The sequence below is a fragment of the Aplysia californica genome, unplaced genomic scaffold (genome assembly GCF_000002075.1).
Source record: "Aplysia californica isolate F4 #8 unplaced genomic scaffold, AplCal3.0 scaffold00186, whole genome shotgun sequence".
Taxonomy (NCBI): Eukaryota; Metazoa; Mollusca; class Gastropoda; order Aplysiida; family Aplysiidae; genus Aplysia; species Aplysia californica.
The window spans coordinates 498338-516688 of NW_004797456.1; the positions used below are offsets into that span (position 1 = coordinate 498338).

Here is an 18351-nt window from a genome sequence, read left to right on the forward strand (position 1 = left end):
TTGGCAAAGGAGAACAAGTTCCTCATGGAAAAGTGTCTCCGTATCTTTGCCCAACAATTTGACACAAGTTCTGCTTGTTGTTTTGTTGTTGACAAAGACATGGCAGAAATAGCTGCTAGAGTAGAATTCAACCAGTAGTGCAGGAGTTTGCTGTTACAGAAAACCTGCAGAAGGTAGGGAACCATGCTGGGCAGTTACAAGTTCTCCAGGGGACATGTATCAAGGCTACGAGGCTTATACTTATAACACATCTGCTCCATATACAGTGCAGCCTCTCTATAATGACATCGTCGGCACAAAAAAAAATGTTATAGAGAGTTGTCATTATAAAGAGGCAATAAAAAATTACTAATTATATATACAGAAAAAAAATCAGAACCTGGGCACATCCATAAAGAAGATGTTATATCGAAGGTCGTTATGGAGAGGAGAGGCTGCACTGTACTAACACTAGTTATAAAAGATAACTACTCTGAAGACTTTAATCGTCGCCCATGCACAGGCTTCATTTCTGTAACTCGATTTTTGTTAGCATTGTGCCAAATTAGAGTCTCAAACTTCCAATTTTATCTAACATTGTGTATTGACTGATATTTTTACATAATCATTCAGATCTCATTGCTCTGTTACTGTTGCTGTTGTTATTGCTGTTGCTTTACTGTTGTTGTCGTTATTATTGTTGTTGCTGTTGTTTATGTTTTGATACTTGCTAATACTTTTATTTTAATTTACATAACATCTTAAACACAGTGACAAACATACATGATGTAATTCCAATAATATCTTACAAAGCTACACAAATACAATGCACAAGAGTTCAATGCAAAGATTTATAACTCATGAAAACAGTGCACCTGTTTTCGTCCCACATCTTTTTACTACCCGTTTTCTTCCCACTTTTGTCCAGCCAGGATTTTTATCTATTTTCATCCCACGTTTGCAATAAAACGTAATCGATTACCATTCGATACCTATGTTTCTCTCTATCTACTATCAATTTCTATCTATCAATCTATCTACCTTTCTATCTATGTCTGTCCATGTCTCCCTCTTTATTTCTATATCTTTATCTCTATCAATCTATTTCTCTCTCTCTCTCTCTCTTTCTCTCTCCCCCTCTCGCCATGAGGCAGTGAATGTGTCTCTAGAGGCATGTCTCCTCTAACAATCAGCAATGGCTTGTGAATTGTATGTTTTGGGTGAATATTTTTTTTTCTTTTTAGTAAATAAGCCTACAACTTCAAATGCACGACTGATTCCTGTGAGGGTTCACACACACTTCATGGAAACTACATCTATGACTTTTGATTTAAGAAGTACTCACAAAAGTTTGCACGCTGACTTACACACGTGAACATACACTTTTGATTCAGTCTGCCACAAACTCTTGAGGACACAAAAGAGAAAAAATAATTTAAAAAAGAAGGCAGGTAGTCTTGATAATACAAAATTACTAGTTTTGTAGGCACAGAGCAACAAAATCGACAATAGAATGGAGATGTGTAACATGCCGTGAACTTAAACAGGAGAGTCTGCTTTGACTATGTTTGGTCACTCTCTTGGAAGGAAAAGAGAGCCTACGTACATATGCCATGATAAACAGGATAGAAAAAGAAGAGATCCTACACAGCAAATGAAAACTCAAGAAGGAATTACACCGTTCAGTACCACTTACTTAAAAAGAGTTAATGGTCAACGAATTTCTTCTGTTTGTAAACAATGTTCATGACCACTGCAGACCTGACCAGCTGGTATATATACAGTCTTTTTCGAATAAAAAATAAAAGCGCCCTCCCCACCCCCATGAACACATCATGCCCACTATGAGAGATCCAAGGTTTACAAGTTGTTCCTGAAGGAGGAATTTTTTGACAAACTTGCGAAGATGCCCTCCCATTACTGTCGCAAATCAACTACAAAATCGTAACTGCAGATGACATTTCTGAACATGTCAGATCTGCATCGAGTATACATGGAGAAATGTGCAAAGATGCAGAAAAAAAACACTGAGCTATCAAGTGTTCTCCCATGAGTTCAAGGAAAACAATTTGAGTTTGTTTTCACCAAAGAAAGAGCAGTGGAGCATTTGAACCAGCTTCGAATCTGGAAACGTCAAAAACACAGTTCATTAAATGAGGAAAGCTTCTCGAGCAGAGAAGGAGAAGGATGAGGAAGCTGCACTAAACCCAGAGAATAAAGTGTGCATCATTTGTATGGATCTCCAGTGCATCCTCCTAGCACCATCACTTAAGGCATCTTGCTTATATCATAAAATAAAACTCTGAGATACAATACAGATAAATAGGGGGTTTTGTAAAGTTGACCAGTATCCACATCGTGTTCCTTCAGTGTGGAAATGGGTCACTGAATCTGATTAGGGCACTTTGAATTGTAAAATAAAAATTAAACAAACATTTATTTCTCTTTAAATCTATAAAAAATAATCAATGAACTTCTTGTGACCCAAAGAAAAGTGGTGGAACATATATAAGCTAGGCTCAAACACGCTTATAGGCAACGCACCAGCATGATGTTCGCTGTCAATATTCTCGTCTCACCTTTGCTCGGTCAAGGAATGTTTCCAAGCATCTGAGCTTTCATCAATGTGTATATTGGTCCTTATATAAAAATGGATGAGTTTTTCAGCCATATACTTTTAACTCAAATATTTCAATAAAATCTGTTCAAAAAAGCATTTCAAAAGTATTTATTGAAATTTGTCTGCATTTTGAGTTGAAATTAGCTTGCTCAAAATATACTGGAAGAAAAGTGAATTTAAGTACTTTCAAAAGGAAATAATTGCATTATAATCGATTCGATATGAGAGGAGCACCAATTCTTAGAAAACATACGGTTTGTGGAGATTCCACGATTTTGCTTTCGAAAGATGCTGAAAAGCCAATACAGTGCTTAACACATTGAGGACGCATCGGACAAATATATCCAAGAGCCTTGAGCTCCATTGAAGACGCATCGGACATTAATACATCGTTATTGGAGTAATGAAATATTGAGAGTGTCGGGCCCATGGGACTAGGGGGTGCTGAGTGGGCTGAACAGAGTTGCCGCCCCGTGACTCTAGGGGCGCTAAAACATGGGTATAAAGGCGAGGCGGGAATTCTGAGCGGATCCCTTCTTTTCCATCTCAGTACTAGAGACTAGAGTGGCTGACGGTTTCGTAGCTGCCGGCAAAGTGACCTCCGAGGGCCCGACGACGTGATCTGAGCCGGCCAGCGCAGGAGAGTCGCCACCATACTGAACCTCACATGTTCTCCTGCTCGTGAGTTGACGCCAGAGGGTAAGTACAGTGTTTCTACCTCTCAATCACATACGTCTGATAGCATTTCACCCCCGTTGTGGCAGTACAAATGAAGGTACTCCAGGGAACAAACTTTTGTTCGACATTGCTAAGCCATTTTTATTTTGCATTTATTTCCCCTTGACCGTATCGTGTCGTTTTTCGTAATTTTCTGTGGCGATTTGTAACGGCAGTCGAGGCAACAAAGAACACGAAATTTTCTAGCAAAATGGCTTAACGCAAGTGTCCGTCTCAAACAGAGGAGGTGCTTGATCAAATAATGTTTGATGGATCAGACGATGAGGAAAATGTTGTAATGGAATTTGAAGACAGAGATCTTGATTCAGACAATGATACTGAAGCATCAGGTGAAGTAGGTCTAAATCCGAGATTCACAAACGTAGATCTAGATGATGTGGAGTTCAGTGATAGTGAGGATGGAGACAATCAGAATCAGAGTGAAGTTGCAGGTTCTGACACACAGAGTAGATCTAGATCCAACTCATGTTGATAGGAATCATATTATAATGGAGCGTGGCCCAAAACATTTGGATCGTATAGACTCCTAAACCGCATAACAGACAATTGTGAAATTTTCTATGCATTTAGGTGAGGATTTGCATGGGATAGTTAATTTTTTAGAAAAACCTGCCGTTTTGTTGCAAATAACCAAAAACTGTAAAATTATTAATTCAAAGAAACCAAAAAAAAACACTTCACCTTTGTTCCGACAGCTTCCGCCAACTGGCAATAATAAGCCCAACCACCTGACCGCGAGGCAGACGAATTCGGCTGCTCAATACCTTAGTTATTGAGTAAAGTAAGGCTAGATATAGATCTACCTCTATCACGATCGTAAGATCATTTTTTAAATAGATCTAATATCTTAAGTAAAGTAAGTCAAAAGTATTTAGACCATATTTTGTTTCTGTAGATCTTATTTCTTAGATGATAGATCTAAGCTAGATCTAATATCTCAACCACTTGACCGCGAGGCGGACGAATTCGGCTGCTCAATACCTTACTTATCGAAGCGCGTAAAACCTGTCCAAGTTGTTTGAAAGGTTCTTATGTCTGAGAATGCCACCGAAAAAGCCCCGACTCACACCAAAACGAAAGAGAATTCATTTTGTGGAACAAGAACCAAGAAATGTGTTAGCACAGGTAGATCTGGGTCTAAATCTAAATCAGAAGGTGAACCATCCAGTACGAAAACAACCACTGTGTCGCTCAGCCGGAGCAGTCAATACAAAAGATTTTAAAGAGCAGCAGGTTCCAGCCCAACTTCTTAAGCACTTATGTGGTGATTTCAACATTGTATGTAGCCATTGCAAGGCACTGCGCTGGCAGTCTGAACGGCAGTCTTTCTGCTGTCAAAATGGAAAGGTGAGTGTAGAACAACCTCCACAACCTCCTGCATGTATAATCCATTTCTATGACTCATGTGTAAAACTAAACTGTATCGAGCAAAGTAGATCGTACAATAATGCCCTGGCTCTGGGGGATAATGTGCACCTCTACATGCCAAAGGAAAATGAATTACATACTGGGCATACAAACAATGTTGTCTACACTGAAGTTTTGGCCTAATGGGTGAGGTGAGTCAGATCAGTTTTCCTCCTTTAATTCCTTAGTCTTCTGTCTTTTACTTCATGCTTCTTCCAAGATTTCTCTGTTACTGGTTTAGGACTGCTTCCTTATTCCCGCTCATAGGGTTCATCTGCTAGTTTACATAATTTAAATCTAAAACTTGCCTACCACCCACCTCCCTAATGAGATACAGATCGGTTCTTTTATAGCTAAACTTTATGAAAAGGAACAGCCAAAGCCGACAGTTGTGTGCTACCACTGTGGGCAAGAGGGTCACTGATGTGCCTCTACCACTACCACTGCTTCTGCTCTATCACACACACACACACACAAAAGAGTCAGGGAGCCCGTGCTACAACAACACAGAGCCAGCCAGTAGAAAACGTGAACGACCCTAAGAATGAGTCTGTTAACAAAGGAAGGGAAGAAGAGGATACAACGGTCAACCTGAGCACTCACGAGAGCTCCAACAAGGACAAGACCTCTGTGGAAGACTCTGAAGATTCTAGAAAGGGTCAAACTGTATTTGTGTGTGTGTGTGTGTGTGTGTGTGTGTGTGTGTGTGTGTGTGTGTGTGTGTGTGTGTGTGTGTGTGTGTGTGTGTGTGCCTCTGTGTGGCGTGCACGCATTTATTTATTTGCCTTCAATATACAGAGATACTCTTAGTAGTCAGACTTAATGGTGCCATTCGTGATCGTGTGTTATCATATGGGGATAGAATATGGAAGTAATTATTGATATAACATTTTGTGCACTTAATTAATTAATACTTACAAGTCTGTCTTCTCCTTCTCGTTAATCGTGGTCTATAAAAAGGACTAGCTCTTTAAAGACATGGGGCTTATAATTTTAATGCCCGTGGTGTCTTGAGTTGTCGCGGTACGCAATTTTATCTCTGGTCCTCCAATCCTGCTTTAGTAGGTCTATATGTATTATTTTGCACGTATATATGTTTGTATTATCGATGAATTCACTGCTAGCATTTTAAGAAGAGGCGACCTTGTAATTCCCTGGTAGTCTGGGCATGGTTTTTCAGACTTTTTACATTCTCCAACAATCACAGAAGTGCCTCGGGATCTGTGACAAATGCAGACAGCCATAACTTGTAAGCACACAAGCCAGCCTGTACAGTTCACCCTTTTTTTATGGAACATAATTGCATTAACAGTTATTAGTTAAAAATATTACAAAGGTTATTGGCCCCACTCCGGTCACGGTTTTGACATTCGGACAGCATAGAAGTAGGGCAACAAACACACTAACAATGTCATCACTTTAAAGGGGCCCTCGTGTGATTTTTCGGCATACCTTTGTTAAATTTTAGGACTGAAGATGGCGACTTGTTTCCAAATTTCTGGTCTCTCTACACAAGGAATTGGGAATGAGGGTTATGTCCTACGAGGGGATCTGAGTAAGCGCCAAATGAAGAAATAAACTAACACAAAGACTAACTTGCACATCTTTTCCAACATTACAGCATCACCATCGTTACCGCCTTGATCTTCATCACCAAATCCCTTTTTTTCGTGTTTTGTTTTTCTTGAAGCATAACAACTTGTACCATGTTGGCACATTTTTTCGTAACTTACAAATATCGCCACCAAATCGGGACGCGGGACTAAAAAAAAATTTTGTTTAACGTTTTAAAATTCTAGATCTACTCATTTTTGACGCGATCACCTGCAAAGAATCATTTTCGCTCAGTAATGCATACCTACTAATAACATAAGCAGTCCAAATACAAGTGAAGTAGACATAAAAACAAAGTTTCAAATTTGCAAATACTGTCCTTAAAACCATATGCTCACACTGCCAGCCCAGGTACAGGATGCCACAAAAGAAGGCAGCACAGGATGACAAGCCACATCAGTGATCACATCTCCGACTGCTGATCCCAGTTTGCGTATCAGACGTCCACTGCGATGATCATAACAATGCACGCCGCCTTCACAACTCCCGCTGTATACAAGGCTGCCGTCTGCACTAATGTCAAAGCCAACACTGTAACCTTGAACCTGTGGAGAAGTTAAGTAGAAGTTTAAGCATCCAACCTTTGGCTTCGTTTCACAGTATCTTGATATATAAAGACAGAACTTTCATAAAAGCCTACTTTCTTTCTTAGAACGAAAAAACTAATGAAACAATGATTCTAGACCCATGTCTAAAAAAAAGAACAACCCAGGTAAATGAACACACACAAACATTATTTGATCAGTAAAGATTGAAAGGGCTGTCATGCTATTGAAAATTTTTTAAAGTAAGCTTGACTTAAAGTCAAAACTCTGTAAAGATATATCAAAATTCTAGAGAATTCAAATATTTGATGGAGGAATGAACACCTGAATACAAAATGAGTGTGCATGTGTATATATGTGTCTGTTAACTTTTTTTTCTTCTAACAGTATGATCTCTAAAAGTGCCATTGGGTAGAGCAAATGAGAAACACAGAGATTATTGAGCTGTGAGAGGAAAATCATCACAAAGACAAATTTTAACAAAGTGTCAGTACAAGCCAGAGATATAGAAAAATATCAAAACTCTAGGAAAGCAAATCATTAGTATTTATCAAACTTGTTCCCCAAACGTCCAAGACAATTTCTTGGAGTTTCCAGATAAAGCCATTGTTAAAAAAAAAGACGTCAAGAGACATCTTTTGATACATTTTTTATCTGTTTCGTTATTTCCTTCCAAGCTTTTAACTTTAAAAATATCAAGTTCCCTTATCAAACTTCTGATTTGAACATTCTCTTTCATAAATTTTCTCAAAAACTTTTTAAACAATGAATAGGGCACCTGTGGAGTGACTCTGAGGAAATGTTACCTTGTGACCATCAAATCGCTTTGCTTTGTCCATTTTGTAGGGTCTGCTTGTAGAAAACAGAGCCACATACCCTCCTTGTGACTGGGCAAGGAACTGCTGCTTACTGGAATGGACTTTTAGCCTTGTGCATGAGTACCTTTCCTGGGAATAATGAAGGACTATGAAAGTGTAATTCAATACACAAACACTGTTGCAAGTACATAAATATTCCTGTTGTACAGACGTACGCCTATAATGGCAAATCGGTAAAATACAAACATTTTGTTAGGAGCAGAAATTGGGCAAAGGTAGCTCTTAGTTTAAATAAGAGTTATACAGCACTCACAACACAATTAGGTAATATGATGCAGGATGAAGATTAAGCTTTTTCAAGAGGGTAGCAAACACAAAAAAGCAAGAGGGATAAGGACCATAGATGTTTGAGTTTGATAGGAAAGATGGAGAAACCATACCAAAGTACCCCGCTAACCACCCACATAGGTTACTTTGAAAAGTAGAAGTAGAAGTGGGAGACAGACCTCACTAGAGTGCACCCCCCCCCCCCCCCCCCCCCCAACACTAACCACTACATCAGTAGTTAGGTGGGTAAGGTGGGTAATAAATAGATCGACCACACACCTGCAGGATCAGAGCATGCAACTTCCTTCTGGTGGAATGATGCTCCTGAAATTTTATGCTCAGAATGCATAATAATTTTCTAGGTCAGTGCTCTTCAATGTTATTATAGCCAAGGTCCATTTTTACCACATTTAATATGCTGCAATTTTCATACCACCCACCTACTTGTATTTCCAAACAACGTATTAAACAACATCTCTCACTACCAGGGTTATCTAAACTACTTAGGTTGGCAAGCACTGCTCTCGGTGGTTCTAACCACTGCATTTGCACTTGAGATTACATTTTCATCGATATATGCTATGCACTTCCCCATCTCTGCAGGAGAAGGCTTTTCTATTATTATACTGATGTCCTTCCTGCCTGGAAATGATGGCCCATTCTGTTTAAATTTAGTCAATGCAAGAAATGAAAAGCCAGAAAATGTTTTACGTGAGATTCAAACTTGAAAAAAAACACAAATGAAAAATTTACTTGATAGATCTGGTTCGACAGCACAACTCCAGACCGAACATCCCATGCCATGATGCCTCTGTCGGCAGAGTCTCGGGCCACAAGGTCACTGCAAGACACTATTTCCTGCTCACTGCTGAAGATGATGTCTTGAACCTGAAGTAAAGTTCAGCTTTTGAGTTGAGTGAGTTGAGTGTAAGTCAGGATTTGGATTTTGGGGAGCACTTTTCCAAAAGAAAGATCACCTTTAAGAGTTAACAAATCCATCCTAAAGTGATACTCAAGGTAGCCTTCAAAGATGCCAACATAATAAGTTATGGGAAGAAATCTCGCTAAAATACTGAAAATAAATTGTAAAATACATATTTTGCAAGGGATAGCTTAATAAACAGTGAGAGATTGGTCACGCACTCAACAAAGAACGAATCAAAACAGGAAATGCGACCATGTTCATCTAAGAAGAATTAGTTGTCAAAATTACATGAATTTGGTAAGTGATGCCTATTTGACACTTCAGTGCTGGCAAAGAAAACAATGTTTCTATACTGTAAAAAAACAGTGCAAGCTTTAGGAAACTAATGCAAAAGCAGCAAAATACCCCCCTTTCATCTTTAAGTCTTACTTTGGCATTACAAGTTCAATCAAATGCATCAACGTTGAGGTTTACACGGTAGGAAAGTGAGAGTGGAAAGAAATGAAATCAAATAAAAACACACAACCTGTCCAAACTTGTCTTTATATTGGAAGCTTTTAACTGGAACTTCCTTTACTCTGCGGTCCCATAACAAAATCATGTTGTCAGTTCCTGTCATGAACAATGAAGGATTGGACTGGTGGCCACAGCCTGCTGTCACAAAACCAGGATGCTCACAAGTGGACAGCACTTTCCCTGAAAAAAAGACCCAACAGTATTGCAATATTGAGCAATGTTGGGAAACAAGTTTTTTCTATACCTTCATTCTTTTACAAAGGATGTACTTTCTATGGATAAAACAAGGCCTTATTGTCAACACTGCAATCCATTCCCCCCTCAGTGACCAGCGAATTACTTTAAAAGCCCATTTCACTGGTGTCAACAATAGATATTTTACACCTGTCAATTCCTTTACCTATATTATATATAGATACATTCAAGTCTTTTTAAATGGCTACATGTTCAATACAAACAACTGTACAAAAAATCACTTCCCACTCTCCCCCCCCTTGATTTTTTATAATGACATACTCCAAGGTGTCCACCTGTCTAAGACTAACATTTTTCTCTTTGACAATGGGTGGCCAACTTGGACAATTTCAACTATATTTCTATAGTTGCAGGATTAACCAATGTCATTATGGAGAAGATACAAGGGGTTGCCGGAGTACAGTGTGTGGTACTCTGTCCCACAGCACTAAATTAGTTGTATGATATTTCAACTAACTGTAATAGGCAGGAAAAGTTTTAGGGTCAGGTTTGATCAGACTCAGAAAAAACAGGGTCTCTTGACAGTAAGCATCATGAAATCAAGATTGAGTAATGACATAATGGCAGTCCCACTACGACAAGTCCATTGGAAAAAAAAAGTCCAGACAAAGCTGGAATCACAAAATAAAAGATCATTTATAAATGTATTCATTTTTGTATTCTTACCTGATTCGACATCAGTAACTAGAGCTGTTCTATCGTAACTGCATGATAGTATTGCTTTCCCATCATGACTCCATTCAGCATGCTTTACAGGCTTTTTATGAACATGCAGAACAGAAACGCAAGAATCCAGTGTTGACCACACATTCCACACCCGAACTTCCTCATTCATTCCTGAAGACAGAGGCAATGCATTAATCATTGACAAAATTATTGATTTCTCAGAGGATGAGAGGAACAAAAAAGACTGAAATTTATTTTAATTCATCTTAAAAAAAACAAAGTAATGAACGCACTCCAAGTCGATAAATCCTATAGATCTATTCTAATAAAAAATGGAAAACTAAATTACCAAAAATGCAAAACTAATTTTTCTTTTTTAGATTTTTCATTACATCAATCAGAACTTAAGGACAGAATCACTGTTACACATTCAATACTGCCATTCGTAGAGAAATCATATAGATCTAATATACAACATATGGAGATCTTTAATACCCATTTTTCACAGTCTCAGGTTCCGAGTTGACTTACTGTAATCAGTATAGGGGGCTCCATTGGCTAAGGGAGTAGTGAGTTCAGACTCCAAAGTAATGTCAAGCAAGTGCTGGTGACACAGGGTGAGATGGGTGGTCACTGAGCAAGAGACGACAACCCTTGCACAAAAACCAGGATACTGCATAGTGGCAACCAGCAATGATATGTTCGTAAAATAGTTCTGTATTGGTATAATATTGTGTGTGTGTATATGTGTGTGTGTGTGTGTGTGTGTGTGTGTGTGTGTGTGTGTGTGTGTGTGTGTGTGCGTGTGTGTGCGTGTGTGTGTGTGTGTGTGTGTGTATGTGTGTACGTGTGTGTGTGTATGGGTGCATCTGTGTGTGTGTGTGTGTGTGTGTGTGTGTGTGTGTGTGTGTGTGTGTGTGTGTGTGTGTGTGTGTGTGTGTGTGTGTGTGTGTGTGTGTGTGTGTGTGTGTGTGTGTGTGTGTGTGTGTGTGTGTGTGTATGTATGTATGTATGTATGTATACATTTTATGTTATGTATGTTTGTAATTAAGTATTTTTATGTTTGTTTGCCATTGTTACCTAATTTCCGTATGGAGATCATTTAAACATAATCTATTATTATTATTTATTTATTTATTGTAACAAAATATTTACCTTGGCATAAAAATCTGCAAAAAGAGAAACATTGTAAATTACGACACAACACAAATAAAATCTGTGTTACTTTATATTTGTAAAGAAAAACTTACCAGCTGTGAGAAGAAGATGGGCATAAGTTGGAACATTCCAGTTTAGTCGATTTATCACAGTCGAATGAGCCTTCCATGTGTCTGAAAGTTTATGGCTGCATTTACAGGATGTCTTGGAATGTAAATAAGGAGCAATCTTGCTGTGAACGAAGAATATCTTTCTTTCAGAGTTATTTGAGCTTGATCTTTCTGGAGTCACCACAGTATTACTGTGACTTACAACTCTAGTCAACAAGGCATGAGAGCTATCAGAGTCTTCTTGCTGGCTGTTACTGCAACTGTATACAAGACCATGGTGCAAACTACGTTTACTGCTGAACACTGGGGATGTAGAGTAAGTTCCATCTTTATCACATATGTGTTGGGAGGATCTTTTTCTTGCCCTGTTTGAATCGACTGTTGACACAGAATGACCTGTCCTTGTCATATTTGCTGTCCCTTGACCTTCTTGTAAAATCATGTCCTTATCAGGAGTAAAATCTTTCCAGAAGTCTCCATTTGGTATCTCAACTGTTCCAAAAGGGGTATCAACAGACTTTTGAATTTCATTACAAGAAAAACTTTCGTAACTTGAAACACTAGTAAGACTCTGGGGCAGATTGTTTTGTACAGTTGGATCAAAGCCTCCAGAGAGTGACTGTGACCCTAAACCCAAAAAATCAGAAAAAGCTATGGGTGTTTTTTCAATATGTGTACTTTGCTTATCTGTCTTCACCTCCACATCTGAATTTGTTAATTTAAGAAGAGCGTTTTCATCAGAACTCTTCTTGGAACCTGGTTGACAAATTCGAGTCTTCTCTTGCTCAACATCTAGATTAGAACTAGGTGACTTTTCATCTTTCGCACAATTCTCTGACTCTGCACTGATGATGATTTCATTTTCATCTGAGGAATTTGCCTCACTGTCACTCGTGTAGATCAGAAGACCTTCCATCCTCACAAACTGGAGAGCTCCTTGAATTTGAACGTCTTGACATAGAGTCTGAAATACATTGAGCAGAACTGTGAGAGACCTGACAGGCATACTTTAACGCGTGATTAATGAATATCAACATAAGCAAACTAGATTGTGTCATCTTAATTATAATTTAAAACCATGTTCACAATAGAATGCCGAGTCCGTATAATACTACACCACACCATACCATGGAAGCTATAGAAAGTAGAATTTCAAGGAATTCCTTTCATGACTTTTGCCGGTGTTCAGGACTTTCTACGAAATATCTTTCAATTCAAATCTCAAAACTAGGTAGTGTAATACTTTGAAAATAGAAAAGTTTGAGTTTGGGCAAAGGACTTAAAATCTGTACCAATCTAAGTAAATATATATATTAGCTCATAAACCCTGAGAAACACACTAGCACAAGGCTTTCATATTATGAGGTATGTTTTTTCAGCTTCACTTTTAATTCCCTCTCAATGGTTTTAGCATGGATATACATGGGATAATAAAAACTTCAAGAAGAAATAGATTTAGCTGTGAAGACGTACAGAACACATGAGAGTCAGGTCCAGTAAACACAGAGCTAAACAGCACGTTATACACTCAGCTGCATCACAGTGACTGCTAATGTTACTCCATGTCAGTTCAGATACAAGTTCACTCACTCCTAGCCTATTATAACAATTAAACAGTTATAATATCCACCACTAGCCCTGAGCTTAAAAAGGGTTCTCAGATATATTTCTATGTTAAGGAAAAGTTCTTTTCTTTTTTTTATTTTACTGATAATGGATTTTCGTCTCATTTTTCTAAAACCATTGTAAAATTGGGGCACATTATTTTTCTTAAATTCAATGAGATGAATACTGAAATTATATATCATTTACTTGATGGTTACGAGACAGAGTGATAAGAGGAGCCAACAAGTGATAATAATACGGTAGAATATATTTATACTCCTCTAAAGAATTTATTACTATTCACAACATGAATAGCTCAAGCCAGGGCACTTGGCTCTGGAAGTGCAGCGATGTTCTATTTTATATAACCTCTTTGGTAGCAAATGTTTTTTCCATGAAATTAGCTGTAGCTTGCAATGAGCTCTCCTTCCCCTATTCAATGGCACTGAGAACTGCAGAAGTTAGCCCTGGACTTATCACATATAAAAAATCATTTGACTGCGCTGTGAATAGTTAGCAAATGTTGAAAAGCGGAAGTAAGGACTGGGCTTATCATAAATACGAAAACAACATTCGACGGTGGAAAAGTAGTCTCTGCTTAAATGCACGGTGCTCGAGAGGGCTCTTTAGCGCAGTCATCTCAATTCCTTGATATTCTAGAGACCTCCCTTGGGGGTGGGGGTCACTTTGGCTGATAAATCGTAATGTTACGACACGTGACTATTTTATGAAGGATTCCCCGACAGGAGTTAAGAATACAAAGGTATTGAGTGGGTGGTGGGGGTGGGGGCAGAAAGAAAGACTCAATGTACTGATATATGTACCATAAAATGTCGTGAACAGATAGCCTAAGAGGAAACTGTTGGTGATACTCATAGAGATGATGGCCCAGGCACATGGCTTTCCAAGTGACCACCCTTGACCGTAATTTTATTCATGGACAACATCAGAATCATAGATCTGTAACATTCAGAGAAACTTGTGATTCGTTGAATACAACTTGAACAAGTATGTTATAAGTTCTTCAAGCGAGGCTGATAAGGCTTACTTGATTAATCTTTAAAGAGGCCTAGCATTTTACAACATTCACACGTGTTGCGCATCATAGGCCTAGGTCTAACTAAACATTATATGCAGTCACCCAAACACTAGTCAGAAACCTCTCAAAGACGAAATTCCAGTGACCAATCAAAAAAACTTTTCAGTCCCCCAACCGCCCAACATTTCACCGACCAGTCCTAGACCCAGGGCTCCCTATTACACACAGATGTGGCTTATATTACACATTAATCCTGCAGATTACCCCCTTTAAGTTTTGGTGGTGCATGAGCGTTACTCTTTAAAATTTCATTTCGGGGGTTTGCATATTTTATGCTTTAAAATGTAGGCGGTGTGCGTCTGGCATGCATAATTTTTTCCCTTCTCTATCCCGAAGCAGCAGTAATGGGTACCTGACTTCGAGTTGGGGAAGTAAAGGCGGTGTGGAAAGGAACTGACCACCCTACCACAAAAATATTTTATCCATGACCCAGGAAGTTGTCTCACTAACAAGGCAATCCCCAATGTCCGGATCGGATGCGGGAACAACTTTACTTTACTATCCCGAAGCCAAGTCAACACACTCCCACACATACGCGGCAGTCACCTTTTGTCTGTGACAGAAGCTCTGAAGAATATAATGAAACAGTTTATTTTCTTTGTGTATTACGGTCAGAATTGACCCCTTTTGGTTTGTCAACTTTATTTTATTTTTGACTGGCCTAACCATCACCACCCTCTTCCCCCCCCCCAAAAAAAAAGCGTGGGAGTCTCCCCCCCCCCCCCCCCTCTCTCTCTCTGAGTGGACACAACTCTAATTCTAAATTCTAGTCAATATTACTAATTTATTTATTGTTGTTTCAATAAAACCTTACAGTTAATTAAAAATCGTTAACATTCAATCATAGTCATGGTCACTCTATGTGTGTCTGTGTGAATGTGCATGTGAGTTAAAAGTTTACATGCAACAAATTCTCTATAAAATTAGGAGATAATTGACTTTGAGGATTAGATTGTCAGACATTAACAAAAAAAAACAACCCTTTAAGTTTCTAAAACAAGGGTTTAAATACCCCTTTTGATAGACAACCAAAGGATGAAGGAACCTCTTAAGTTGCCCTGTAGACCTATGTGTCAGTGGAAAGTTGAGTGTAAAAACATTGTCCATCACTCTCTTTGCTCAGCGTGAGGGGCAGTCTCAGTAAATATAAGGTTTTCTAGGCTTGTCTTTTGCAAGCTGTGCAGGTTGTAGTGAAAATTTCCCTTTGTCAAGCTTTACCTGTCGATGTGTTGCGCGGATGGGAGCATGCGTTTAGAGGAAGTGACCGTGCGCCTGTAAGTCTAAATTATATCGTAAAAGGCAACCCTTCATATGATGAAAACGTGCGTTAGAGCAGAGCATGTTTTTGTATGGCGTGCGTTTAGGCAGAGACTGTGTATCCGAATGGCATGAATATTGAGCTTCAAAGAAATTTTGTTTCCTCAAAATCGCACAGCACTAACTCTCAGTCTAAGAGAACCTCAAGTGGGCCACTCAATAAAAAAAATAAGGAACAGATAAATGTTAAAAAACATGCAGTTTCTGGAAAACTTCAAAACTCAACAACACATTTTGTTCTCATTGGAAAAATGTATGCAAACAGGGCAGGGGTAGACAAATAACTAAGAGCAACTTACGGGGATAAAATGTACATAAACTTGAAAAGTAAATTACTAATAGAGATGGCAATTACGGGACGGGACAGTATAAAAATGTAATGTTTTTGAAGAGTATATGAGCAAAGATGAACGGCAAACCATGGCCATGCGACTGTGACATTGTAGATGGCAGTCCATGGCACTTCAATAATTGGGCGAAGTGGCTAACCGTACGGCTAGCCTGCTAGTCTAGATCTAACCGTCCTTAGCCTTAAGTACGGCTAGCCTGCCAGTCTAGCTGTACTTAAGTACGACTAACCATCAAGTCGTAATTAAGTAGGGCTAGCCTCTTCCATAATTGGGGATGAATTTGGAAGCTGCACATTTTATGATGTCAAGGATCAGGCCTATAATTCTACAACAAGAAATCTACATCTTTAAAAAAAAGCTGAAGACTGGCTGGGTCGAAATTTGGGCACTCTTCGGGAGAAGGGGTCCCACCCTAACTCCATAGAAATTTATACTCAAAATCGGAAACAAAAATGGAAGTTTAGTAAAAAAAAAAAAAAAAAAAAAAAAAAAAAAAAAAAAATTTTTTTTAAAGCTGACTGAGTTGCCAGGGTGAAAAGGCCACAGGTAAATTTATAGAAAAGGTCCAGACCCATTTTAGACTATTTTTCAGCACTATTTTAACATTTTTAGGGTGCTGAGAAGAATTTTGGCACTAAAAACTGTCACAAAACATTATTTTTGGGAATTTAGCAGGGGACAGACCCCCCTGTACACCCCCCCCCCCTTTTTTTTTAGACAACTTCTGTTTTTGTTTCCGATTGTACATTCATAATGTATAAATTTCTACGGAGTTAGGCCTGGACCACTTCTCCCGAAGAGAGCATTTATAAATTTGGTCCTACATCTGTGTAGGCCTACTAAGACTACTTGTAGAAATTGAAACTTGTGAATCTTTAATAAGAAAAGGCCTATTGGTACTAGTTAACTAGATAGGCCTATCCACATTGTTTTAGTGCCTATAGAATTGCAATGACGGGATGAGGAAAGCTTGCCGATATGTGGGTGTGGGGATTCAGAACTTAAAACATGCCTACGACAAAGGGATAGATAGAACTGGCCTAGATCTGTTGATATGGATTTGGCGATAGTTAAGATTCCCGCGTTTAATTCCGATTTGCATTTTACATAGCCTCAGGCACGTTTCGCTTTGGTCCCTAACCCTAATTGTAACCCTAACCCTGAAAAACGCAAATCGGAATTAACACTGGAAGCGCGCAGGCCCTAAAGGGCGTGAGCCGGGCTACCCGGGAAGCGCGCAGGCCCTATATATATAGGGCTGACCTACTTCGACCGTGAAGCGCGCAGGCCCTATATAAAGGGCATAGACGCTGACCTGTTTCAGTGGAAAATTTCAGTATTCCTTATATGGAAAATGACGTAGTAAATTACAGGTCAAAGTTATAAATAGCGACCAATGACTTTGCAAGTTATCTTGATCTCATAGAGTGTCTCTTGGCCAAGATATCGATCGATAAAGTGCCGTGGTCCAGCAGAGCGACTACATGCTTTATCACTTGTTTGTTCTGCTGTGCTAATGTACTAATTGTTGAGTTTATCGCATTTTGTGCCTTGTTTGTATTTATTTTATAAATCGCTTAAAATCAATTTTGAATGGCTCATTTTATCAGCTTTGAGAAAAGATATATGGTTTTATATATATGCCTTTTATCATCTGTTGAGCCGTAAATGATCATTTTTCAGTAGCAGGTATCGGGTATCTCAGCTAATATCCCCCCGCCATACCCCCATGTTTACAACCGATTGGCCAGGGCATTTTTGGCGGATTACTTCTGATGAAACACTGAGCGCTTCTAGGGTTAAAAGTGGGAATCTTACTACTAATGGAGCTAAGGCCAAATTTTGCGAACAGTATATTCTCAAAAACTACCGAATTAAAAAATATGAAACTTTGCCAGTACCCATAACTTGAAACGTAGTATTGCACTATTGTATTTTCATAAGATCAAATGTGTAAGAAGAAAGCCCAGTTTAAGTCAAATTCAGTCCTTTTGTAGCGATTGCCATAATTTGCTTCGACACTGTATATTCACTGCGGAGTGCCGACTGCGCCAGAGGGTATTTTGTGTTCAGTTGTACATAAAGTAGGTTTACGGGAATTCCCGGTTTCGGTCTCATGCCAAGAGGAGGAGGAGGAGAAAGAGGAGGAAGAGGAAGTGTAGGTGTGGATGGAGGAGGAGGAGAAATGAAGAAGAACGAGGAGGAGGAGATGAAGAAAAAGAAGAAGAAGACGAAGAAGAAGAAGAAGAAGAAGAAGAAGAAGAAGAAGAAGAAGAAGAAGAAGAAGAAGAAGAAGAAGTGT

General features: G+C 38.9%; 1 protein-coding gene across 1 annotated transcript in view; it reads right to left on the minus strand.

Moving 5' to 3' along the window:
• Positions 1–1206: 1206 nt before the first annotated feature.
• LOC101851866 (WD repeat-containing protein 25) overlaps positions 1207–18351 on the minus strand; it is a 23599-nt gene continuing 6454 nt past the window's right edge. Inside the window, exons 2-7 of the mRNA XM_005098576.3 lie at positions 11661–12642; positions 10411–10581; positions 9500–9669; positions 8802–8936; positions 7710–7850; positions 1207–6903 (exon numbers count right to left, since the gene is read on the minus strand). Of these exons, the coding sequence (XP_005098633.2) occupies positions 6679–6903; positions 7710–7850; positions 8802–8936; positions 9500–9669; positions 10411–10581; positions 11661–12594 (1776 nt within the window). The 5' untranslated portion in view covers positions 12595–12642 and the 3' untranslated portion in view covers positions 1207–6678. The remainder of the gene's footprint in view (positions 6904–7709; positions 7851–8801; positions 8937–9499; positions 9670–10410; positions 10582–11660; positions 12643–18351) is intronic.